The sequence below is a fragment of the Rhamphochromis sp. 'chilingali' genome, assembly GCF_963969265.1.
Source record: "Rhamphochromis sp. 'chilingali' genome assembly, chromosome: 2".
Taxonomy (NCBI): Eukaryota; Metazoa; Chordata; class Actinopteri; order Cichliformes; family Cichlidae; genus Rhamphochromis; species Rhamphochromis sp. 'chilingali'.
This window is the reverse complement of record NC_137930.1, coordinates 28,086,065-28,111,711: the sequence shown is the minus strand read 5'-3', so window position 1 is coordinate 28,111,711 and position 25,647 is coordinate 28,086,065. Positions and strand designations below refer to the sequence as shown.

Genomic DNA, 25,647 nt, shown 5'->3' with positions numbered 1-25,647 from the left:
TCAGTCAAACATTTAAGCGCTATTATTGGGTTTAATAACTTCATGAAAATTAGTTACATTTCCTAACTAGTTCAATCAATCATATCAGTATGAAGTTATTCTTGAGATAAGTAGCTGGTCGCTACGTCAGGAACAGGTCATCATAGCTGCTGTGATGTAAAGCTGAACGACCCAACAAAGGAGCTGGTACGAGTTATTCGTCTTGGCCACACAGACACTTGAGTGTTTTTCCATAATCACCGGACACTTCAGACTACACAAGGATGGGGAGAGATAAACGAAAGGAATTGGGTGTTTGTGACACACACCACAATAAACAAAAGTTAACATTTAAACATGTTTATGTTAATGTTATAAATTCATAACATAACTCCTGTTAATACTGACCTCTAGCTGACTGTAGAGGGAACATCCAAACAGCTTCTTGTACTCTACTTTGATGTCTATCAAATCGATCTCTGAGCGACTGACGAATATCCTGGTCAGAGTGCACTCTGTGGTCCCTGCACCCTGGACCAAGTATAATTTGGAAAACAAAGACATTCGTCCTTTAAGCCAGGGGCTTCAAACTCTGGCTAGACATGGTATGGCATGCGTTAATTTCGTATTGTTCCACATAGAAAAATGGTCTCAACAAGATACAATGCAGGCTACCTTACAGGTAAGAACCTGTTTTACAACTTCTGACAGGATGGCATATTTAATTAAAATAAATTATAATCAAAATGAAAGTTAAAATTTGTTCATATTTCTGTCTGACATGGGCATGAACTCAATGATGTAGCTTGTTACTATGCAGACTTCTGGTTTTACATTGCAGTGATGCTGCACTAGTGCGTTTGGTTTGGCATGTGCACAGACAGACATGCTATGCAGATAGTTATGACCAGATTTCCCATAATTTATAGACATTTATATGCAGGCCCGATTGAAATCTACAAAGGGCCACATAAGTTAGGCTACGCTTCCTTATTCAGACTGTTGACACATTTCAGCCAGTGTTGGCTGTGCTGGTCAAATCACTAACAGTAGAATGTGGTCAGCATTCCTTTCCACATCACTGGTGACCAGTACAGTCTGCTGTGACTGAAAGGGTATGATGCAACCATACAGAATGTGAATTTTGCTGGGCAGACATTTCTGATGTGCATAGAGGTTTAGAAAGGCCATCATGACACAGATGGACAAACTGACCAGTTGCACAACTCACCTTCATGCTCTTGAAAAGCCTCTCAGCGAGGTATGCTGGGACGTTCTGCACACACTTAACTAAAAGAAATGAGTTCATATATTATTTTTAAATTAACTTAAATGCTCAGACAAGGAAGACATCGATAACAACAAGGCAGTGATGTAATATTTTGCTCACCAACAGCCACAAGTAGTTTCTCCAGGTTTCCAGACATCTCGCTCTTAATGCTCTCCTGCAGAGTCTTCTTGCTAATATTCTTGTACTCAATCAGAGCTGCCAAAATACATTGAGCTGAGATTATTTTTCTCACATTGAACTTGTAATATACTTTTATTTTTTGCCAATTTGGTAGCGGTTCACAGTGGGATGCGTATCTGCTGGTAGGTTCATCACAGCCCATTTTCGTGATTCAGTTTAAAATGAGCTTTTGTGGAGCTCCTCGGTTCATTGCCTGTCTGAAACAAGCAATTTCTTTAAGCCAGCTTTCTTCTGACCAACAGTGCCATGTTAATACAGGGAGTGCAGAATTATTAGGCAAATGAGTATTTTGTCCACATCATCCTCTTCATGCATGTTGTCTTACTCCAAGCTGTATAGGCTCGAAAGCCTACTACCAATTAAGCATATTAGGTGATGTGCATCTCTGTAATGAGAAGGGGTGTGGTCTAATGACATCAACACCCTATATCAGGTGTGCATAATTATTAGGCAACTTCCTTTCCTTTGGCAAAATGGGTCAAAAGAAGGACTTGACAGGCTCAGAAAAGTCAAAAATAGTGAGATATCTTGCAGAGGGATGCAGCAGTCTCAAAATTGCAAAGCGTCTGAAGCGTGATCATCGAACAATCAAGCGTTTCATTCAAAATAGTCAACAGGGTCGCAAGAAGCGTGTGGAAAAACCAAGGCGCAAAATAACTGCCCATGAACTGAGAAAAGTCAAGCGTGCAGCTGCCAAGATGCCACTTGCCACCAGTTTGGCCATATTTCAGAGCTGCAACATCACTGGAGTGCCCAAAAGCACAAGGTGTGCAATACTCAGAGACATGGCCAAGGTAAGAAAGGCTGAAAGACGACCACCACTGAACAAGACACACAAGCTGAAACGTCAAGACTGGGCCAAGAAATATCTCAAGACTGGTTTTTCTAAGGTTTTATAGACTGATGAAATGAGAGTGAGTCTTGATGGGCCAGATGGATGGGCCCGTGGCTGGATTGGTAAAGGGCAGAGAGCTCCAGTCCGACTCAGACGCCAGCAAGGTGGAGGTGGAGTACTGGTTTGGGCTGGTATCATCAAAGATGAGCTTGTGGGGCCTTTTCGGGTTGAGGATGGAGTCAAGCTCAACTCCCAGTCCTACTGCCAGTTTCTGGAAGACACCTTCTTCAAGCAGTGGTACAGGAAGAAGTCTGCATCCTTCAAGAAAAACATGATTTTCATGCAGGACAATGCTTCATCACACGCGTCCAAGTACTCCACAGCGTGGCTGGCAAGAAAGGGTATAAAAGAAGAAAAACTAATGACATGGCCACCTTGTTCACCTGATCTGAACCCCATTGAGAACCTGTGGTCCATCATCAAATGTGAGATTTACAAGGAGGGAAAACAGTACACCTCTCTGAACAGTGTCTGGGAGGCTGTGGTTGCTGCTGCACGCAATGTTGATGGTGAACAGATCAAAACACTGACAGGATCCATGGATGGCAGGCTTTTGAGTGTCCTTGCAAAGAAAGGTGGCTATATTGGTCACTGATTTGTTTTTGTTTTGTTTTTGAATGTCAGAAATGTATATTTGTGAATGTGGAGATGTTATATTGGTTTCACTGGTAAAAATAAATAATTGAAATGGGTATATATTTGTTTTTTGTTAAGTTGCCTAATAATTATGCACAGTAATAGTCACCTGCACACACAGATATCCCCCTAAAATAGCTAAAACTAAAAACTACTTCCAAAAACATTCAGCTTTGATATTAATGAGTTTTTTGGGTTCATTGAGAACATGGTTGTTGTTCAATAATAAAATTATTCCTCAAAAATACAACTTGCCTAATAATTCTGCACTCCCTGTTTAAACTGTCTGGATCTGCTGTGGTGACAGCAAGTACCTTAGATGGCCCTGAATGAATAAGAATATCCCCTCTCACTAGCATAATACAAAGCCAAGAATTAGAAAAAAGTGTCTGAAACAAACCAATTAGAGCGTCCCAAAGCAGAAAAAAAAAAAAAAAAAAAAAAAAGCATAAGTTCACTTCAAGAGCCCACAGAAGATGAATGACTTTGCTTATGGCACCATCATGAGATTGGATCTTTGGGTTTTTGTGTCTTGAACTTGATCACATAGATACTGCCTCAACTAATGGAGTCTATGTATAATGTTTTTGATCAGGTGTCAGTGAGAATAAATCCTGATTAAATGCCTTTTAGTGTCACCATGGCATTTGACTAAAAATCTACTAACCAAATACGCTTCCATCAGCCTTAGCTTTCTTAGTTTTAAATGGCATACTTGCACTGTCAAGGTGAGCATGTTAGCATGTTGCTCTTGATAAACAGCCTCAGAGAGTTGCAAGCACGGCTGTAAACTCTTAGTACTATTTCTAAGATGCTATTTATCCACAGGATGAATGATAGGTCAGGGATCAACCCACTTTGCCTGAGCTGGGGAACACTTCTGTGGCACAGGATGTCAATAAACTTCCCCTCGTCGGTTCCCCACTTCTTCTCTCCTGCTTCATACAAGGCCTGCATGGATTCAGAAAAGGTATGAGTATAATATTGTTGGACTACACTAAAAAAAAGAAAAAGTAAAAAAGAAAAACACACAGAGTCAAAGTTCAACGCAAGCACACTAGATTAACTGAATCCAACATGAGAAAATTTCAACATGCTTTCAACATAGGTGCAGGTTGAAACTTGCATCACCCAGCAAGGTGCGTTAGCTGAGATGAGCGATGCCACCAAACTCTGAATGAATTAACCTAAAAATGTGAAAGAGAAAGCTGCTATTTAAAATGTTTGTACTGCAGTAACACAAAAGTTACCTCAGTTTGAAAAGCAAGTGTTTATACACAAATGAACCAAACGTAAAAAAAAGTGTACCTTAGCATCAGCTTTTGCTTTGGCAGCATCCACGCTGGTGGTCTCATCTCTCTTCCCCTGTAGGGAGGACGGGTTTGTGAGGCGAAGAGAAAAAAAAGAAACTTTGAAATAGGCTATAATGATATCCTCACAATTCAATATTCTAAATAAACAATGTAACTTAAAAATGGCGCAACTCATTTAGCTCACACAGGACATTATTTGTATTTCCTGCATTTCTTCCTACAATCAGTATTTGGATATGAAGAAATCAAGGTGCTTTAAGAGTATATTTCTAAAACATAAACACTCACTACACACCTGCTGACTGCAGTAAATTTCAATGTGGTTGTGGTTCTTATTTGTTGGGAATGTTATGTCATCTGCTGTAATTTCATGTGCTATACCTCGGCCAAGATCAGCAGTGCTTTTCCATAATCTCCAGATACCTCCGACTGCAGGTCGTGAATCATCGCTCTTCCCGTTTCTCCAGTGAGACAGCGGAATACATGACAATTTCACAATACCGTAGTACATCACAAACAGCTGCCAACTCATTTATGATTTCAGTTTCATCAGATATAGTTGAAATACTGTGTGTTAAAATGTCCTACTTGCTAGGTATGCTTCAGACAGTTCTCGGATCTGCTTGTTGGATCTCGAAGCAAATATTTCTGTCAGAGTGCTTTCTGTGGTCCCTGCACCCTGTATGCACAAGGATATACAAATGAATAAATAAATGATAATGTCAAAACAATACAGTTTAATAACCCGATGAACTTTATGACACCTTATGAACTTATGAACTTATGAACCCGATGTTGACATGTGCTGTATAAATAAAAAAATATCATAGTGAACTGTTGTTTAAAGTCCAAACCATAAGTATAGCAAAATTAGATTAGATTAGCATTTATTGTCTACTTAGAAGAAATTTCCTTGGACAAGTGAGTGGAACATATCATGTAAGATAACACACACACACCCACACAAATAAACGCCAAACACTCATTTACAATTTCACCTACTACCAAACAATAATTTGACTGATAATGGCACTAGAGAAAACGTAAACCTTTTAAACTCACGGATTGGTACCCTGAACCTTTTTCCTGAGGGCATCTAGTCATCCTCATTATAAAGGATGTAATTTTTTCCTTAATTTTTAGACCCTGTTTTACACAGACTCTTCAAATATCTTCAGGAGGGTAGATGAAGAGAGCATCCCAGTTATCAGCCCTTTAAATCAAATGTTGAATTTGGGATCTGAGCTTGACTGAAAGATTGCCAAACCAGTAATACCATAACGGATATTAGAGTCAATAGTTGCCCTATGGAAGAGCGACACAATATTTATCCACTCCATGGACACTAAGCCTTCTTAAAGCACTGACTAATTTGTGCACACACATGCTCCACATGATGAAGCCGCTGTAACTGGCAATCAAAGTGAACCCCTTAAAAGTCGTCACTTGTTCAGCCTTTTCTCCACTGGGGTGGCTGTAGCTCAGGTGGCAGAGCAGGTCAGCCACTAATCAGAAGGTCGGTGGTTCAATCCCAGGCTGCATCCTGGCTGCATGCCAAATCTTGGGCAAGATACTAACCCCATGTTTGCCTACTGGTGGTGGTCAGAGGGCCCGGTGGCGCCTGTGTCCGGCAGCCTCGCCTCTGTCAGTGCGCCCCAGGGCAGCTGTGGCTACAATGTAGCTTGCCATCGCCAATGTGTGTGTGAATGACTAATGACTAAAGTGCTTTGGGGTCCTATGGACTAGAAAAGCGCTATACAAATGCAGGTCATTTACCATTTAATTAAAACCGGGCTGTAATCTCCAATAGATCTTCTTTCTTTAATATTCTTTACATTTAGCATTAAGTTTAACATTATACTCAATCCAAACAAATCTTTAGTGAACAAATTATAGTGCACGTCAAATTTAGAAATTCTTTTTGTAACTTATTTCTTCAATCACTGAGTAAGTCACCTTTTAGAAAATTGTTTTAAAAACATGATTCAAATTATCTTAGTTTAACAAAGTCTTACCTTCATAGCTTTGATGACTTCCTGGCAGTCATAGAGAGCAGGAGGCGTTACCAAGGCTACTAACACATCTTCAAAGTCTCCACGAGTGTCACCCTTCAGGTCATCTATTAATGTCTAATTGGGAGGAATAAAATCAAGTCCTGCACCAATAATGACAAACTCAATTTGGCCTTTGTCTGTGTCAACATCAAAGAAAGAAAAAGCTTGAAAATTAAACAGGCAAGTGTATTTATATACCCTTCCTGTGGCTTTCTCATAAGCCTTGGCGATGAGCTGACGCTGAGCACTGCTTCTTTGGGTCAACACATCAATCAGAGTCTTTTCTGTTGTACCTTTGAAGAAAACAACACCAAGCGAACTTTTAATTCTTTCAATTTTTTTAAAAAAAGTGTAGAACTTTCATCAAATTGTCATTTTACTTCATGTCTATTATCAACCTCCTATTGTATGGTGAGAGTGAACTGAACTGGATCTCCTTCTTTCAGCTGCTCAAAGCAGATCATCTGCTTCCATCTCACCATGTCGCTAGCATCCTCCTCTCTCACACCAACTCTCTGTATGTCCTCCTTCAATTCATCTATGAACCTTCCTCTTTGCCTCCTTGCTGGGAGCTCCATCTTCAGCATCCTCTGCACATGTCCAAACCATCTCAGCCTTGCCTCTTTTGTCTCCAAACATCTCAAACTGAGCTGTCCGTCTGTTGTAATCATTTCTATTTTCTTAAGAGAGTCCATCCTGGTCACTCCCAAGAAAATCTGAGCATTTTCAGCTCTGACACTTCCAGCTCAGCCTCCTGTCTTTTGGACAGTGCCTCTGTCTCCAAACCATACAACATAGCAGGTCTCACTACCATCCTGTAAACCTCCCTTAGCAATCTTGCTGCTATTTGAACTGGATAACAGATAAAGATTTCCCTAATGGTTCATCCACTCCATTTTGAACTTGAATGTATGGCTACTTTTCTTTTAGATTAATAAAGTACCTGAGTGTATATGTGAATGAGTTCACCTTGCTTTATACCTTTATACTGCAATAAAAAGGCACATGAGCACATTTGCCGAAGTGCTTTACATATCAGTCAGATATATATCTATAAAAATATATCAATGATGGTAAACCATTAGCTTACCAAGGCCCTCTATGGCCTTCCTGAGAGCAGACACATCTTCATCCACTTTGAAATTTGCCTTGTCCTTCACAGTTCCTCTTGCACTGGACTGATAGACACAGATGCATGCCAGTGAAAACTAATCCACAGGTAATAACTGTACCATGTATCATGCTATAAAAGAAGAGCAGGTTGTACTTACTGTCACAGTCAGTGAAGAGGGGTTGTCTAAGAGCAGGTCCAAGTCATCCTGAAACACAGAGAGGGTGACCGCCTTCATTTTCTCATATTTTGAGCCTACACGGATACAAACAGACATCTATGTAGAAGTACTTACCCAAACAGACATTCTGGTGGTTTAAGGGAGGCGTTTTACACTACAGAGAAGAAAGAAAATACACTATTAGCACCTTAATTGTGTTGTAATGTAGCATCTTAAGAGCTGACTCATGCTTTAATGGATTTTTTTCTAGCTGCAGATCGCCATTCCATCTAATCAGGGCAGCGCTTTTAAGGGCATTGATGTGGCATCACAAACAAATCTGTAGGGTACAATAATACAAAACTAACTAAAGTCGAGAGAACGTGCGCAAAAGGAACTACAGAAAAGCAAACAAGTAAGATCCGAATGTAGACGAGGCATATCTAAAGAGCAAATTTCCTTTAAAAAACAACAACAACAACACGCACATCCAGGAAGCTGATAAAAGTTTTAAAAATGTGTTCTTTTTCGTCTTACCAAGAAACAAGGAGAAGATTGAAGTCTGAGAACGAATTTCACAAACGCGTAAAAAGTCGCCACACCTTTCAAAGGGGTTGATAAGCAACGCCCACTGTGGGCTGGAGTACAGTGAATCACAGAGTACGTCTCTCATGAACTCCTCACTCCTGCAGAGTAAGAGTACAGCAGGTTACCACAGAAATAAAGCAAGAGAGATTACGACAGGCTGACGACTTTGCGCAACAGCCGAACTAACTGCATTTCTGACATATTTTGGATTCCATTTAGTACCCTATTTAAACACCTATTATCTATAGGCAGTAATTTGCAGATCCTCTCTTTGATTTTATATCTATGTAAATTTCCCATAAGTATGATTAAAATATATGTCGTTACGTTTTCTAACAAGTATGTGTTGATTAGATCTGTGTACTCGTTAAGCCCAAAGCAAATAAACGGATCAAATAGGGGGGATAGTAGAGTTAAAACAGTGAGAAAATATGAAGTACGACTTCTAAAGTAATGTCCATATGAGTAAATATATTTAGTTACATTTTTTAATCCAATCTAACAAACTTTTTAGCAGGTCTAAAGTCCATGGCAGGGTAAAAACATGAGTCAGAGAGAAGGAGGAAGGAAATGTGACAGGATGAATATGTGCTTTGGCCTTATCGCATAATTTCCTAAGCAGCCTAATGAGATTACAGATGTTTATCTAGCCTACATCCTTAATATTCAATATTCTTTCAGCACAGCTAAAATTAAATTATGCACGCAAATGTATTTACCTAGTAAATATGAGGCACGCGAAACCATATGTTTTATTATTAAGCAAAACAGAGAGGAGCACGTGGGCTTAGTTCAGCCTAGCCCAAATTCAAAGATGCCCTGCCTCCTGAGGCGCACCAGGCGGGTTTATGCATCCACAATTGTCAGGAGAGTGTGCCACTATGAAAACGGGACTGCTGATTTAAGTGAGATTATATAGCAGCAACAGCTAATGCATGGAAACATCCTGTGGTCAGATGTCTATATGAATAAAAAATGCGTAAATTCCAGGTGATGTGTGGAAGTAGGCTGATAAGAAAAGGAAAGGAGACAGCTGCGACATCTTTCGGTAAACTGGAGACACTACAGACCTTATTAGGAAAGGGACCATGAAAAAAGCAGGCATTAGGCTGCATTTCCTGGATGGATCTTGGGTGCTTTGTTTTTTAAAAATATAATCTAGATTATATTTTCCACCATGAGCTCTAAGTAATTCCCGTGGAAATGTAAAATCTCATGATTTTTACTTCCTTCCTTTTGCATGGTGCATCGATCTATTTTTCTGATAAGTGTGAATTTATATAAACGTAAATACATCAAAGTCTTTGGGACGTTACAAAAGGCCTCCTCGCTGACACCGCCTACCTTGTGAGGTTGCTGTTTCGCCCTAATTAAAGCCTTTAAGGAAGATTGCTGTTATAGCAATCTGACCTCTGTTACATGGTGAGTGAAACATAATCTTATTTTTATCCTTCTGAAATCTTAACTATAACCCGATGAACTAGAGGAAATAGAGGTGGGCGAAAGGAAAACAGATGCTCTACGTGGCACCAACTTATCCTGAGAGCTAAACTCGGGGAGAAATTTACCCACCATAGCCGGGTAGCGACAAAGCCTGTCAGCTCTCTGACAGCTCAGTACTATAGTGACACTTGGAGACGTGTCAGCGGCCCTTAAGAAAAGCTGTTTAGCACTCGTTTTCATTTAATACGGCGACTGGAGCATTCGTTCTTAATCCCAGAGTATGTTTTGGCCTGTTTCACTTTTATTTTTTAACGAGCGACCTCATTAGCTCACTAAATATCTTTGCCGAACTAGCGGCTGGATAGCCGACTAGCAACAGGGAACCTCCCAGTAGTATCATGGCTAGCGAGAATTAGCCACCCCATTTCACTGTGACATCACTTTGGTAACGTCTTAATATTTATTTTATTTTTTCCAGACTACCGCCTTTAAAAACAAGTGCACTACTAAACCTGTTCGGTCTTTCTGCGCTTAACCAGGGCTTCGTGCTTACTCTCGTTTTTCCTTTACAGGGAAGCTAACGTCACTTGCTGTCCCTTGTTTACATGAACACCGGTCATCTGGGGTGCTCTGAGGGCATGTGATGGTTGTAACAACACAGGATGAACTACAGAGAAACCGGGTTGTAAATACGGACATGGAACTTGGAGGTAGCTAACGTCGGCATCTCAGAGCCATTTCTCTGAGAAGATGACCTGGACTCTAAAGGAGGACAGCTGTGCCAGCTCCACTGTTTGACTTTGTGTGGGCGCTGGACGGAGAGCAGGAGCTTTGTTTGTCCCTGTTAAAAGTTTATCATGATGCAAAGCTACATGAGGACAACTGGAAACAAACAGTGCTGGGAATCGGCCTCTGCTTCTACCACAGGGATGATGTGGAAAACTCTCCTGGTCGTTAGTCTTTTCTGCTGGGGAAAGTGTCAAGAGAGCCAGAATATGACACCCGAGGAAAAGGGCGCAATCAGGTGATGAATGTTCACATAGACATATAAACAGTGAGTGCGCTTTTGTAAAATTATTGAAAGCATTTAACTTTTGCGTCTTTACCCGTTTTGTTTTTCTTCTGTGCAGGGACCAGATTGTTGAAATGTTTGATCACGCTTATGGCAGTTACATGGTAAGGTGTTCGTTACAGCATAATATTTGTAATTACCAGTAAGTTTATGTTTGCTTTTTGCAACAGTCCAGAGAAAAGACGAGTCAGTTGCTTCCAATTGGAAACGTGAATGCAAGCAAGCATGTTGGATTTGGTTGAGGTTGCTGTTAGTAATGCTGGAGAGGGTCAGACTCACCTGTGCCTTTATAGGATAACCAGAGTTGGACAAAGAGGCACGCACGACCTAAAGTGTGTGTGGTAGAAGTAAAAAGTAGATGTCCTTGTGACCTAACATAAATTAATCTAAGTGTATATTTAATATAGGTAGAGCAGCTAATGTTTAACTGATTATTGCATGTAAAAGGGCGATAAAGACGCAAAATTATCACTAAAAGGAGTTTAAACAAGTACATTCCTTAGTTAAACTGTCAAAGATTTCTTCAACTGAGTCCGCTAATAGTTTGAATATTTAGATGGAAAACTTAAGGGACATTGTTGAGTGAGAACTAACACTGTATGTGCCAGGTGAAGTGGGAGGTGTATAAGCTATTGATCTCCACCCATCCTTCCTCAATGAAACATTTTATGTGAAATGATAATGAAAGCATGGAGGCAAATGTTTGTTTCTGTTGTAGAAATATGCCTATCCAGCCGATGAGCTGATGCCTCTAAGCTGCAGAGGGAGAGTGCGTGGCCAGGAGCCCAACAGAGGGGACATAGATGACTCCTTGGGGAAGTAAGTAAATCGTTAATTGACATTTGGAGCATGAAAAGCATATACATTTAAATTCCTTCAAGCAGCAGCCAGACCAAAGTATTGCAGCAAAGGTTTGAGTGTGAGCAGTTTAAGATTAGCAGATAAAAGATGACCTGATTTCCAAATGGCATAAAGTAAGAGATGAGATATTTTTGATATTTTGAGCAAGATTACTTCATCATCTCTTATCTGCTGAGGTTCTGAAAGGACAACAAGATAACAGAGAGGGGAAGGGGGGGGGGGGGGGTTGTCTACCCTGCATGATAAGAACCCTGATAAATCTTCCTGAAGGTCTTTTGCAGTCATAGAACAATTTTGATTCGGCTTTCTAGGAATCCTGTGAGTATTTTTTGCAGTAATTCTTTTGCTTTTCCAGACCACAACTTGACCATCACCATTCCTGTTGTTTGAGAAAAGAGCTTTGTGGAAACACTTTTACCCCCACTTTACAAATAAAATGAAAGTATTTATAAAATGTGTATCACCAATACTTTTCTAAAAATGACTCTGAACAGGATGTAGCTGTATCAAGCTACATGATATCTAGAAGTTATCTGACAGCTAAGATCTCTTTTGTAAACTTTCTTTCACTCCTAAAATCGACAGGGCAAAAGTGATACTCACAGTGCTTAAAATTCTATGAAAAGTATGTTTAATTTTCAATTTGAAGCCATTTAGAGATCATTTCATCTCCTGCTTGCTGAAGTAGTCACAGTAAGGAATTTTTGACAAGGGTGCAAAATGTTTTGCATGCCAAGTCTAATTTGTCTAATGCAGGGGTGTCCAACTCCAGGCCTCAAGGGCCTGGTCCTGCAGGTTTTACATATCACCCTGGGTCAACACACCTGGTCTAATGCTTCTGAGAATGATTTTGCATCCTTAAAGAAGACAGGAACTATAGTCTTGCCCTGCTATTCTCTTCAAAAATACCCTAGTATTCAGAGATGCTGAATGACCTGCTGGAGCGGGGGGGCTAGGAGGAGGAGTTGGCCGTCCGACTGCGGTCTGGAGTGTGGGGCCTTCCTGCTGCTGCGGAGTCGGGGCGGTCTGCCTCCCCCCACCGCAGGGAAAAGGGTAACACCACCTGGGTCTGGGTGCAGTTCCCCCCTCCAGGGGCAAGGGTACCTAGACCCGGTTTGTACAGTACGCTTGGGGAGTGTGATCTTATGTACATCGTCTCTTTATGTCTGTCTCCACGTTGGTTCAGTGTGGAGTAAGTGCATATGAGAGCATGAGGGTGGGAATGGATGTTTGTATCTGTGTGTGCCTGTATGTCTGTGTCTATATGTCAGGTTGGGTGTCAGACGCCACCTCTCTGGGGACATCTCAGGCCCTCCAAGGTTTGGAGGCCTATCTCCCCCTACCACCACTTCCCCTGCCAGTGGCGGACCCCCTCAGACATCGGTGCGTTGGTGGTTCTCTGTGTCCGGGGATGGGCGTCCAGGTACACACCGGCTCACTCCTTGGCGGCCGCTTATCGGGGCCTGGAGCCTGGGGCTCGCTCGGGCCACTTCGGAGGTGGGGTGCCCCTGGCCTCTCGGCCTGGGGCTCGGTCACTCAGGCGCGGCTGGCTGCCGGCGGAGCTCACGGGCGCGTCACTGCAACTCCCCCTGGCTTCTGCTCCGCGGCTGCTGAGTGAGCCCTCATCTGGGACTCTCCTCAGCTCTTTCTGGGACAGTGGCGCGGCTGCCCCTCTGTTGGTCTTCCTTGGTCTCTTGTGTTCTGGGGGCCTCTGGATGTCTGGAGTTCTGATCTCCTCCATACCTGCTTCATGCCCTGGAGGACGGGGCTGTGGCCCCCCCCACACCCTCTAGCAGATTATTACAAGAAGGAACCTTTTAAAAAACAAAAAACAAGCGCGTCCATGCTCACAGGTGTACACACGGGTGATCACACCCACAAACTGCACCCTTTTTGGCTCCTACCTCAGGGCACACTGTGTTCTGTTGGTCTTGTGTGCTGCACAGTGGTGTTTAGTGTTTGGTATTTGCTGTCGTATTCCCATGTATCATTGTGGTGTTGTTTGTTCTGTTGCTCTTGTTCTCTTCTGCTTGTTTTCTTTTTTCTTTCAGCAGGTGACCCAGGTGATTGATATATGCATTTTTTTCTTCTCTGCCCGTTCTGTTGGTTTTTGTTTTTTGCCCTCTTCTCAGCTGTTTCTCTTTCCCTCTTTCTTTCTCCCCTTCTTTCCCCCAGTCAAGTCTGTCCCGTATTCAGTAAGTGAAAATAAAAGAAACAATAAAAGGTGAATCAAATGGACCATTACGGCAAGGCTGGGATGGTCAATTTGGTAAAGTAAATCCGTTGGGCATCTTTCTTTGCCTTTAGACAACAATTCTGATGGCAAAAGAGCCAAACGGGACAGGCAAAAAGAAAAAAAAAAAAGAGAGATGCTGAATGAGCCGCCAGTTTAAGCAATAAAACCAACAGGAAGGCATTAAATCGGCATCTTGGAGTGCCATACACAGATCTATGTACAACACGTGTTTTATAATGTAACATTTAGCTTCAGACTCAGCATGAGTCATTACAAATTTAACTGAATCAGTGGAAAGTAGGACACCAGCTATGCTGCACTCTGCTAGCTATCGACATGTCATAATATTCGTTTCCACCATCTTTTTAGGTTTTCTCTCACTCTGATTGACACCCTTGACACCCTGGTGGTAAGTATTTGATTTTCCTCTCATAAAAAAACAATATTGCTTTGCTTGTGTTTTTGAACAATTATTTCTTTCGCTCGCATGAATTTTAAACAGGTTTTAAACAAGCTTGATGAGTTTGAGGAGGCAGTGAAGAAGGCTGTGAGTGATGTACGCCTCGACAACGATGTGGTGGTGTCAGTGTTTGAGACCAATATCAGAGTTTTAGGGTATGAATCTTATGTATATATAATATATTATACAGCCTTTGTTATTTTCCTTAGATTTGTATTAACGGCTTTATTTGAAGTGCTTTTTTTCTTGGCTCATTATTCCAATTGTAGTATTTTTTGACATCAGTACATCGTTTTATTGTCACTGGAAAGAAATATCCTGAGTATTTCTTCTTCCCAGTGGGCTTTTAGGGGGCCATGTGATGGCTGACCTCCTACGGCAACGTGGGGAGAGGATGCAATGGTATCGTGACGAGCTCCTACATATGGCCAAAGAGCTGGGCCATCGATTACTGCCTGCCTTTAACACCACAAGTGGCCTTCCCTATCCTAAGGTAGTGCTTATTTTATTGTTAAATATCACAAACCTTATTGCAGATTCATTATATGCTATCTAGTTCTTCAAAATTAGGCACTAATAAACAACAAACGTGTTCCTCATTTTGCACAGTAACTGATATAATTTTTGCTGTATTTGGCTCACCAGGTAAATCTGCGCTACGGTGTCCTAAACCCACTTTCCCGGACAGGCACCGAGTCCGACACATGCACAGCATGTGCAGGAACAATGATCCTGGAATTCGCTGCCCTCAGCAGGCTGTCAGGAAACTCTGTGTTTGAGGTATTACCTTATTCTTCCTTCTTTTTTTCTTTTTTTTACTTTTTCATGTTAGGAATTATAGCTGAGTGTAGTTTTCACCTCAAAGAGTTTAAGCATGTAATACTTTTACAGGAACATGCAAGGAAAGCTCTGGATGTCCTCTGGGAGAGGCGACAGAGGGGAAGTGACTTGGTGGGGACTGTCATCAATATCCACAATGGAGAATGGGTCCGGAGGGGTGAGGCAGTTTAAACACAAAGATACACAAACATCGACAGCACTGGAATCATGCAGGTTCTCACACAAGCAGTGGAAATCGAGCCTTACTGAGTCTTGTCGCTTCTGTGTTTGCAGACAGTGGAGTTGGTGCTGGCATCGATTCATACTATGAATACCTGATGAAGGCGTACATTCTTCTGGGAGACAATGTCTTTCTGGACAGGTTCAACGTTGTAAGCATTCCTTGCTGTAACATCATTGTCTCACACAGTCTGTCATATTATAGTGTTTGAGCTGAAAACACTACAGTAATTATTTGTGTTTCTTGGTTTTTCCTCTACAGCACTACAGTGCCATTATGAAGTACATCAGTCAGCCTCCCCTGCTGCTCAATGTACACATGCACAACCCCACAGTGAGTGTGCGAAGCTGGATGGACTCTCTCCTGGCATTCTTCCCTGGCCTGCAGGTCTTAAGATGTGCTCAGTTAATCATATTGACTCTTTTAATAGTGAAAGAGTTTGTTGTTTATAGTTTCTAAAGTCCTGCTTTTGCTTATATAGGTTTTGCGAGGGGATCTGAAACCAGCCATTGAAACTCATGAAATGCTTTACCAAGTAACCAAACAGCACAAGTTTCTTCCAGAGGTAATGACTCAGTATTTGTATTCCTCTGTATCCCAGAACATTTCAGCAGTCAAGAAAAGTGGTACTAACCTCTTTTGTTTTTTGTTCATCTCACTGAAGGCTTTCACTACAGAGTTCAGAGTTCATTGGGGTCAACACCTACTGAGACCAGAGTTTGCAGAAAGCACCTACTACCTCTATAAGGTAACCCTGTATGTTTAATCTCTGTCACTACCAGTGTCGCTGATTAAATATATTGCATTTCCTTTGGTTGTAAAAGTTCAACTTTGTTAAAAGTTGGCAAATTTATACAAGTATTTTATTCCTTTTAAGGATATGAAGAGCTTATCCTGTAGGACATGTAGGTAAGATTATATTTTGATGTGTGCAGGCCACTGGTGACCCCTACTACCTCAGAGTGGGACAATCCATAGTGGAAAAGCTCAATGCCTATGCCAGAGTGCCTTGCGGGTTTGCTGCTGTGCAAGATGTCCGCACAGGGACACATGAAGACAGGTACTGTGTGAGGCGAACTCTGTTCTGAACATTTAAAAACTGAAAAGTGTAACCTAAGTGTAACCTTAAGTATCAGAAACAGATGTGACCATTTTTTTTTCTCCTTCTGATTTTTTTTTTCTTTCTTCTATATATGTGGGCTTTTCTGTGTTTAGGATGGACTCGTTCTTTCTGGCTGAGATGTTTAAATACCTGTACCTAATGTTTTCTGAGAAGAGTCACCTGCCAATTGATATGGACGGCTACATTTTCACTACAGAGGCTCACCTCCTGCCTATATCTCTTTCCACCACTCAGCCACCTTGTCCAGGAAACGATACGGTGAGAGCGCTCACTTTGTCACAAACACCAGTGCAAATGTTATCTTCCTCTATTTTCTATACAAGCTTGTGTATACCAACCACTCTGTTAGGTCCACCTGTCAAATTGCTTTTTAACATGGATATCTAATCAGGCAATCACATGTCAACAACTCAATTCATTAAAGCTGCGTCCACAAAGTGAAGTGCCCATTGGAAATGCTTTTGAAGCTGACAGCTGGTTGCTTGTGGATATTCCAGGTTGCAGTTGCCTACGTGACCTTCTTAATATCTTCACCACCGGGTACTCATACTCTTGTCTATAGTCAACACGTACTGCTGAGAATCACTTCCAGGGTTGTATGCAGATTTAGTCACGTAGACCTGTTCTCGACTGTCTTCTTGAACTCAAATGGAGCAAGGTTGTACCCACCTTCTGATGGCTGCCTTCAGCAGGATAACACACCATGTCACAAAGCTCAGATCACCTGAAACTGGAATGAGTTCTCGGTTTTCAAAACTCCTCCGAAGTCACCAGATCTCAATCAAAAGCACCTCTGGGATGTGGTGGAACCAGGGATTTGCATCATTGATGTTGTTAAATCCTCCCAATTCTTTTGATCTTTGGGCTGAAGGAAGGACAATACTCGGTGTATAAATGCTCAATCAACAATCTTTTATTCCATACAATTCAACACTTTATGAGCATAAACCATCCGGAGGGGAGATGAGCGCGGGAGGGTGTCCGCCTGATCTCGAAGTGTCTGAGCGTTCCTCAGATTCTTATAGCTTCAGCCCCCCTCCACCTAGTCATAAAAGCTAAACATCCACATTCTTTCTCTCTCTCAGTGAGTCTAAGTTATGACCTTGGCTTCCTGTGCAGTGTGTTCTGTTCTTTTCTAATCAGACGAATAAGGCCATGACTCTCTGAAAACAGTATTTCTTATACCTCAGCAGTATAATGCATCATAAAACAATATCATTCATTCACAATAGATCAGCAGCTTAATGTAATACAAATCAGTTTAATAACTGTAATAGTTATCACCTTCTTCTAAGTCAGGAGAATAATGCAAACTAAAACTACATAATAATTTCACAATCTTTAATTAGGGGTCTAACGTGGCATAAGATAATATAATAATCTCACAATGTGCAGACAACGGATCTGTTGTAATTGTGTGATACTATCATGTCAATTTGGCCCCAGATCTCTGAGAAAAGTTTCCAGCACCTAATTGAATGAGTGCCATGAAGAATTGAGGCAAAAAGGAGGTCAAAAACAGTGCTACCTGGTTTGTTTGTATGTCTCACATTAGCACTGTCAAATTTTTACTAAATCTGACAGTGCTAATACTGATATTGTGATAACAGAAATTTGAAGAAAATGAGGATGGCAGCATGCCACCAGTCTAATTTATCTCAAACTTTGTTTTGTTTTTTAGTACAAAGGTTTGGGTTTGTAACAGAGAAGGAAGGTGATCTTAATTTAGTGAATATTGTAATTATTGTAAGTCTCACTTATATGACAGTGCTGTATATTTAGAAGTTAACAGCAAAACTCACTGGCATAGTTGTATAGTAGGTACATACTTATTTAAAGGTGTGTCTTGTTCTTCAGGAGACTGTTCGTATTTCTCAAGAAGAAGATCTGTTTACACACTCCTGTCCCAGCACTGAGACGTTATTCCCAAACAACCCGTCATTTGCCAAAACCATCAGGGACGGATACAAGTACCTCACTGGGGTGGGACGAGCTTTCCACCCTTTACCCATCAGGTGTGTCCAGCTGCAAGAGACTTTTGATTCCAGAGTAAATTCTCTGGTGGATTTGTGAAGTTGTTTACCTGACTGCCTTCATACTTTGCAGGGAAATTGAACTTCCACTCCACGATAATGGCATGGAGCCAGTGGAGTTCTTTAAAAGCATGGGCATTTCTCTCACTCCACTGAACGAAGCCAATATGGGAGACACTGGAAGGCTTAAGGTATACACTGTTTACTTTGTACTCTAAATATGAACTGAAATGATGAGTTCAGGGTCAAAAATACGTCCGAAAATATACAATTACATGTAATTTTTTTTAATTCCACAGCCATTTTTTATACAATACTTCTTTTCAATATTTAATGCCATTGGTAAAACAAATTAAATTCAAATTGATTTAGTTTATTATTGTAAATGAATTAGTGCTCCAGCTGCAGTATTTTCATACTCCACCAGGAGGCACTGTCCAAACTCTGCGGATCAACGAGTATATTTTCTTCCATTATAGTTATCTAGTTTGTTATACTTGTCTTATAACGGTCCACTCTTTTAAAGCAAAATCTGCCTGAGATTTAGTTTAAATGTGAAGTTATGTATTTTAATGGTCCAACCCACTGATTCCCAAAGTATGTGCCAGTTGTATAGGTACTACAACCTAATTAAAAATGTTAATAGGAGGTGGTTAGGTTGTGTTATTACTCATTACACTAACCTAAATTTACTGCTCTTGTGTTGATGTTTGTGTACCAGTGGTAGTGGAGTCACACTCCTTAACATTTTGCATATGACTAGGTAGCATTAGCAATTTATAGCCAACAGTCTGTGTTGTTTGTGTGTGCGTGTGTTTTTTCTTTTTTTTTCTTAATTAAATGTTCAGGGAAATCCATCAGTTTGTCTTGTATTTTGCTTAGAGTGAAGATTGGCTGGTGCCACATGGGTATTTCTGGTTTTTAAGTGTGCTGCAGCACTCTTGACTTTGGGAATGGCTGACCTGACCAGCTCTTGTTTTCAATTGGGTCTCTAAATAATGATGTCTGCAGGAGCATAAAGGAGTTTACCGGGTAAAACTTGTAGCAGAATTGAGCCAGGCACCAGAGGAGGAGGTTGTGGTGCCTCATGTCGTTCAGCTCATATCCCCACCATTTCTGGGAAGGACGGTCCTCACTGCAGGACCTGCCAAATTTGGGATGGACCTCACCAAGCAGGAGCATGGGGTGAGATAACACACCACATAGTATCGGTGTCAAAGCTAGTGTAGCTTTCAGGAACAAAGACAGAAACATGTGTTTCATTGCAACAATGTGTTTGAATAGATTACAATCTGAGATAATTGATATAATATGAACTACTAATTAAAATTAATAATTTATGTATGCATTTTTGTTCTCTTGGTCTTGTTTAGTTCTTTTCTCTAACGTGCAAAGACAAAATCACATTAAAACAAACTCTTGTGCTGCAGGTGAAGGGAAGCATAGTGAAAGCTTCCCCCTACACTGCGTGTGGACCCATAGACAATGCAGCGGGCCTAAAAGGCCACATCGCTCTGGCACTAAGAGGTGACTGCATGTTTGCTGCAAAGGCTCGTTGGCTACAGAAGGCAGGAGCCATAGGAGCTATTTTCATAGGTGAGAGTCATTACCAGTTGAGCTGAAATCATTTGCTCTTATAGTATTTCTCAAAGTTTAGAATGAGTGGACTTCAAAGATGTTCATGAGCTCAGCATACGCCTTTGTTCCTCAGACCACCGTGAAGGAAGCAACAGCGAGGAAACCCCTCTCTTCCAGATGGTTGGAGATGGCGACTCCACTGAAGACATCACCCTGCCTTTAGTCTTCCTGTTCAGCCGTGAGGGTGCCGTGCTCACAGCTGCCCTGGAGAAACATCACAATGTGGATGTGCTGCTGCTGCCCAAAGAGAGGCAGCTCGGACGTGGTGAGCATCAGGAGGAAGATTAGATTAGATATAATATGTTTATGGTATTGTCAGCAAATCCCATGAACAGTTAAAAAATGACATTATAGTTTGGTTGGTCTTTTTTTTTTTTTTTTAATGCTGTCCAACTTTTTGAGTCTCTTGGATAATTTGGCACGAACCCTGTTCAAAGCTGGCTGGGAGCCGGTGACTATTTTTAGAATTCATGTGGTACCAGTGATAGGTCTCTAATATCCTGTGGGGGAGCCACAGTGGATAGATTTTGGCACAGATTTTACACCCGCTGCCCTCCCGTTTATCTAACACCAGGTATACACTAGCTTGTGACCCCCTAATAGGGTCTACAGAATCAAAGGAAAATATTATTCAGATTTTTAATGCTTGTTGGAAACAAAAAGGATGTAGACTCATCAGATTTATACTTAATCATATGTTTTATAAAAGTCACTGTAAAGGTTAGGAAGAAAATTAGATAGCGTTGTTTTCAGAATTCATGCAGTGAAGAGTAGTAAAGATAATGCTGGGTGTATAATCTCTGTGATGTGACTCACCAATGTGTTAACAATAGACGTGAAAAAGTGTCTGCCTCACAGAAAATACTTACTATCATCTGTCACTTACCATTTTTATTGATTTTATATATTTAATGTTTGTTGAAAGGTGAAAAATATAGAATATCACCAGATATATACTTGATCAAATAGTGTCTAAAAGACACTGTGAAGGTTAGGAAGGCCTTTGTGCTTCTGTCCTTTAATAGATGTTTTAACTACACAGGATATGTTGTGCGTCATGGTTCCTCTGACATAATACAGAAATCAAACTTTATGTAGCATACAACAATGTATTTTCTTGTGGATTTGACATAGCTGTTGGTCCCAAATTGACCCAGAACATATAGCTATCATCATTTTATTATTGTTTTACTTGGTAGCAAAGTGCAGATTCACTATTTCAGTTGTTTTTAATTCAGGGTAATATAAAAATGGAATTGAAGTTGAGGACAAAATGAAATGATATGGAAAAACGTAGTTTGTGCTGCAGATGTGAGCTCTTCTCCTGTTTACGTGTGTCGTTGTCTGTCCTTGTACTACAGATAAAATGGAGAAACACGTCAGCATGAACCTAAAACTCCGCCTGGCAGAGGAGGGGGAGATGGAGGGGGGAGCAGCTAGCGGGCGCACCCTGGAGTTTGTCTTGGAGAATGACGAGGTGCTTCTTAAGGACGAGGGAGTAGAAGAACTGAGAGAAAAACAGCAGCAGTCATGCACAGAGGACAGTGACAGGACTCAACCCTCTCAAATCCCAGACTCTTAATGTCAGACCAAACACAAATCCATGAGCTGTGCTGATCCCGAACTTTGCTGCCACTGGTATCTTGTCAGGTTCTGGATGGAGTGTGCCTCAGAGCCCCTCACTGCCCTACAGCACAGGGAGCCCTCAGTGACACAACTGGCATGTTTACGCCTGTCTTGAAGGGTCTATATTTACCTTTCAGTCAAAGATTTGCAGATTCTGCTCCATGTGGTACAGGAAATGGTGGTTGAGGTGTGGCTTCTGATCTCATGAGACTAAACTTAGTAATATAAATCTAAAAGGATAGGCTGTTAATGTGTAAACCTAAACCTAACCTGTAGTTTTTGCTCCTGTGGGCCCATATGAAGTACATCCAGAGGAAACTGTAGATAAGGGTCCAAAAATGTCCTCAGCTACGGTTGTTATGCAATGCAGTGCATTTTTAGTATATATTGCACCTTTTCACTTTAACAAGTACTGTTTAGGCATTCATTGATAGAGAGTAGAATATTACATGGCCAGTAGGTGGTGTTAGCTACCAGAGCTTCTCGGTAATGTAATGCTGGCTGTTGAAGAACAGGAAGTTGGGTTAATTTAAAAACTATTTTCTTTCTTACTGGAAATCACTTCAGGGAATTTTAAGAGTGAATACAGTTTGCATTGATGAAGAGTGCGTGTGTGTTTGTGTGCGTGCGTGTGCGCCTGTGCGTGCTCTGCTTTTTTGCTACTATGTGAGCAGTGTCTGTGACTGTGTATGTGTGTGTATGTGTAATGACTAAAAAAAACCCTTGAAGGCATCTCGGTTAAAACGTCACAAGGCAAAAACGTATCCATCTTTACAAATTCAGAAAATCGGTACGATTTACCGTCATGAATCTTTTAAAGTTCAGCTTTCTAACCCAAAAATAGCCACACGGTTAAGTTGTAACTCACGTTTTCTTAGAAACACTGAAACTGTGATCAGAGGCGGTTTTCTTGCAAGCAGACACCCCTGGTTTCAGGTGCAGCGTCAAGGATTGTTGAGGCTGCTTTGCACTTTGAGACTTGTGGAAAATTGGGAAAAAAAGAATCATCCTATTATTACGTTTGTTTATGGTCAAATGTAATAACTCATTATGGTTATTTTTCATTGCATTTTCACTGTGTAACAATTGATTGTTTGTATCTTCCTTTAAATGCCAATTTTTTTTTTTTGCAATGCTCCTTTCAAAACACTGCAAATTGTCACGTTTATGAATAAGTGGATTGGGTGAAATTTTGGTGAGGTTTTTGGATCATCTAACATTTACCAGAGAAGAAAAGACCAACTGAATCCTACACATTTATGCCAGCGTGTGACTGAAATCTATAGTGGATGCATTTTGCATAAATTTACAAGCTGGGGTTCTGACTCTCACACACTCCTTGCATACTCACCTGTTTTACAGCATTAGGTTTACTTGTTATAACTTTGGATTAAAACTCAAAACACTGCATAACTATTTCATCCACACTAATAGTAGTTTGCTTGATTCTTAACTTTTGTGTAACATGGAAATGTGAGCTGTCATTTGTTCCTTACCTAACTGTAAAGTGCACCCTTTCCTGATGCTGCTGAGCTGATTTGAAGTCAGATATTTGTTTGGTCTTTTATAAGGCTGTGCCAACCTGTTTACCTCAGGACTGTGTATGTAAATGTTCATGCAGATAAAAGGACCATGCACCAAAAAATGGATTGTTCTTCTTTTAAATGATTTTCATGCTTCTTCTGCAACTCTGAGGTTTTTGTTGGATTGTGTCCTGCAGCTCATAAAGTGCCAAAAGAGAGATTATCTGAAATCACTTTCCAGGACATAAACTTAGACACATTTGTCAGTAAATTAAAAATCATAATTCCTAACCCAATCAACCAACCTATGTTTTTTTTTTTTCTTTTTTCCATTACTCTGCATTTTTATCATCAGTGGCAGTTATGGTTTCCTATGAGGTCATAGGTTAAAGGATGTGGTTGCCATTTGCCTGTAGTAGGCTTTTGTGATTAATCATCCAGCGTAGTCTTTCTGATACTTTATTTCTCACTTCATACTGACGTATTTATCTGGTTAAAGACCTTTTGTGATTAGTTTTCCCTTTAAAAGTAGTTTAAAGTAATGTGTGCAGCTGTGTACACAGGTTGGAAATGCAATTTGATTGTAACACATTTCATATTAAGTACACACATCTTTGTAATTTTATGAATTTTTTAAAAATTTATTAGAAATATTGTGCAAGAGCAAAATAACTTCTTTATGTATATATTTTATGTACAGTTTGAGCTCAACAGAAAAGACACGTAACATCAGTTGCCTCCAAAACCCACATGCATCACATCCGTGCCACAGCACTGCAGCGGGTTGTGAGCTTTTCAAAAAAAAGAATGCTGTCTGACTACCTTTGTCCGGGAAAAATGAGACAGACCTTGACACGTTTTTGTTCCAGAGGACTACGTGGCAAGAACGATGATGCCTGCGATGACATCAGTTATAATAGTGCTGCTGATGCTGTTTCACCCACAAAAAGCCCCGCCATGTAAGGACTCTGGACAGCTTTTAGAATAAAGAGGTTGTAATTGTTGAGTGGTAGTCCTAGAGCAATCTAATTTACTGCAAGACAAATGACATGTTGGGGGGTTTTGTGTGTGTGTGTGTCACAAAATACAGTATACCACAAATCCATTTGATTACACAGCTTTTTTTAAGTGCGTGTATAGTCATAGTAAAAAGAAAGTACAAGGGTTTTACATATCAGGACAGGAATCTGGTCTTTATCAGACCTTACAGTTAGATAAATACAACCTCATATGAAGTGGCAAACATGACATATTATAGCATCCATCCATCTTTCCACTTTGCTTATCCAATTAAGGGTTGTAGGGGGCTGGAGCCTATCCCCTCTGGGGTGAGAGGTGGAGTACATCCTGGACCGGTCACCAGTCTGTCACACGGCTAACGCAGAGATAACCATTCACACTCACATTCACACTTTGGGCAATTTAGCTTCCCCAATTAACCTCACTCCACTAACTGCATGTTCTTGTACTGTGGGAGGAAGCAGAGTACCTGGAGGGAACCCACGCAGACCCAAGGAGAACATGCTGCCCTGATATAAGACACTTTGTCATTATTTATTTTATGACAGTTAAGCCATAATGCAGAAGCAGTGTGAAAAATTAAGTCGACCCAAACTGCTTTTATAGGAATTATGAGGGTAAGGAGCAGCCTGACCATAATGCATATCAGCACAAACAACTTGCACCAACTGTGAAATACGCTGGCAGAGAGGTAATGATCTGGGCTTGTTTTACAGCCACAGGACCCAGACACCGCGCAGTCACTGCTCTAGATTCTAGAGTCGATTGTGAGCCCTTCTGACCAGCAGCTGAAGCTTGGTCAGTATTGATCACACAGCAAATCTACAACAGAATGGCTGAAAAAGAAAAGAATCAAGGTGTTGCTGTGGCCCAGTCAAAGCCCAGGCCTCAGCCTGACTGAAACACTGTGGCGGGAATCGAGCTCTACATAAATGAAACCGTGAAGCAAATTTTATATGAAAGAGTGGGTGAGAACTTCTCCACAGAGAAAACCATTGCTTCATATGTCATGGGTACTATGTGTGTAATGCCATGTTCGCCTGTTCATTTCAGGTTGCACTTACTTAACTTTAAGAGCTGCTAAAGACTAGATAATTTTTTTTATTATGTCCTGATATGTAAAACATTTGAACTGACAGAGGGTGTAGGCGATACGCTCTCTTTCTTTTTGTACAGGAAGACTGTGAGCTACTAGTAGTCCGGTTTGACGACTTACTTTGAACCGGACAGCTAAAGATCCTTGCTGACCTAAATTCCGCTCTTTGTTTGGCAATGGTCTTTCAGCACTAAGCAAGCAAACAGCCTCCAGCTGCTATTCGCCATTTGGTCTGTGTTTGGGAAATAA

At 40.9% G+C, this 25,647-nt stretch overlaps 2 protein-coding genes across 5 annotated transcripts; one reads left to right on the top strand and one right to left on the bottom strand.

Annotated features, from left to right (window-relative positions):
- Positions 1-17: 17 nt before the first annotated feature.
- Positions 18-8,297, bottom strand: LOC308385257 (annexin A3-like; the record flags this gene model as incomplete). Of its 2 annotated transcripts, XM_080864085.1 has the most annotated exons (14): positions 18-253; positions 388-510; positions 1,211-1,269; positions 1,370-1,465; positions 3,839-3,932; positions 4,290-4,346; positions 4,676-4,755; positions 4,883-4,973; positions 6,310-6,423; positions 6,547-6,641; positions 7,439-7,526; positions 7,620-7,667; positions 7,755-7,794; positions 8,157-8,297. In XM_080864085.1, the coding sequence occupies 13 exons, from the start codon at positions 7,764-7,766 to the stop codon at positions 194-196; spliced, it is 1,017 nt and encodes a 338-aa protein (XP_080720211.1). In that variant the 3' UTR covers positions 18-193. The 2 variants fall into 2 exon arrangements, with proteins under 2 accessions (XP_080720211.1, XP_080720210.1); XM_080864084.1 differs by lacking the exons at positions 7,755-7,794; positions 8,157-8,297 and having other exon boundaries at positions 7,620-7,697.
- Positions 8,298-9,476: 1,179 nt separating this feature from the next.
- On the top strand, positions 9,477-23,568 carry LOC308392415 (ER degradation-enhancing alpha-mannosidase-like protein 3). Of its 3 annotated transcripts, none has more exons than XM_080875457.1 (21): positions 9,477-9,629; positions 10,223-10,674; positions 10,781-10,826; positions 11,441-11,541; positions 14,189-14,228; positions 14,322-14,434; positions 14,619-14,772; positions 14,925-15,059; positions 15,171-15,276; positions 15,393-15,490; positions 15,601-15,726; positions 15,821-15,904; positions 16,004-16,087; positions 16,275-16,399; positions 16,555-16,720; positions 18,320-18,477; positions 18,569-18,686; positions 19,507-19,680; positions 19,926-20,091; positions 20,207-20,398; positions 21,495-23,568. In XM_080875457.1, the coding sequence occupies exons 2-21, from the start codon at positions 10,508-10,510 to the stop codon at positions 21,713-21,715; spliced, it is 2,574 nt and encodes an 857-aa protein (XP_080731583.1). In that variant the 5' UTR covers positions 9,477-9,629; positions 10,223-10,507; the 3' UTR covers positions 21,716-23,568. The 3 variants fall into 3 exon arrangements, with proteins under 3 accessions (XP_080731583.1, XP_080731582.1, XP_080731584.1); XM_080875456.1 differs by lacking the exon at positions 9,477-9,629 and adding an exon at positions 9,807-10,095; XM_080875458.1 differs by lacking the exon at positions 9,477-9,629 and adding an exon at positions 9,818-9,928.
- The last annotated feature ends 2,079 nt before the right edge of the window (positions 23,569-25,647 follow it).

Bases quoted from the DNA above. Each gene is read 5' to 3' on its own strand.
- LOC308392415 (XM_080875457.1), top strand. From the start codon at position 10,508: ATGATGCAAAGCTACATGAGGACAACTGGAAACAAACAGTGCTGGGAA. The intron at 15,727-15,820 runs GTCTTAAGATGT...TTGCTTATATAG, and splicing joins CATTCTTCCCTGGCCTGCAG to GTTTTGCGAGGGGATCTGAA. The intron at 18,478-18,568 runs GTGTGTCCAGCT...CATACTTTGCAG, and splicing joins TTCCACCCTTTACCCATCAG to GGAAATTGAACTTCCACTCC.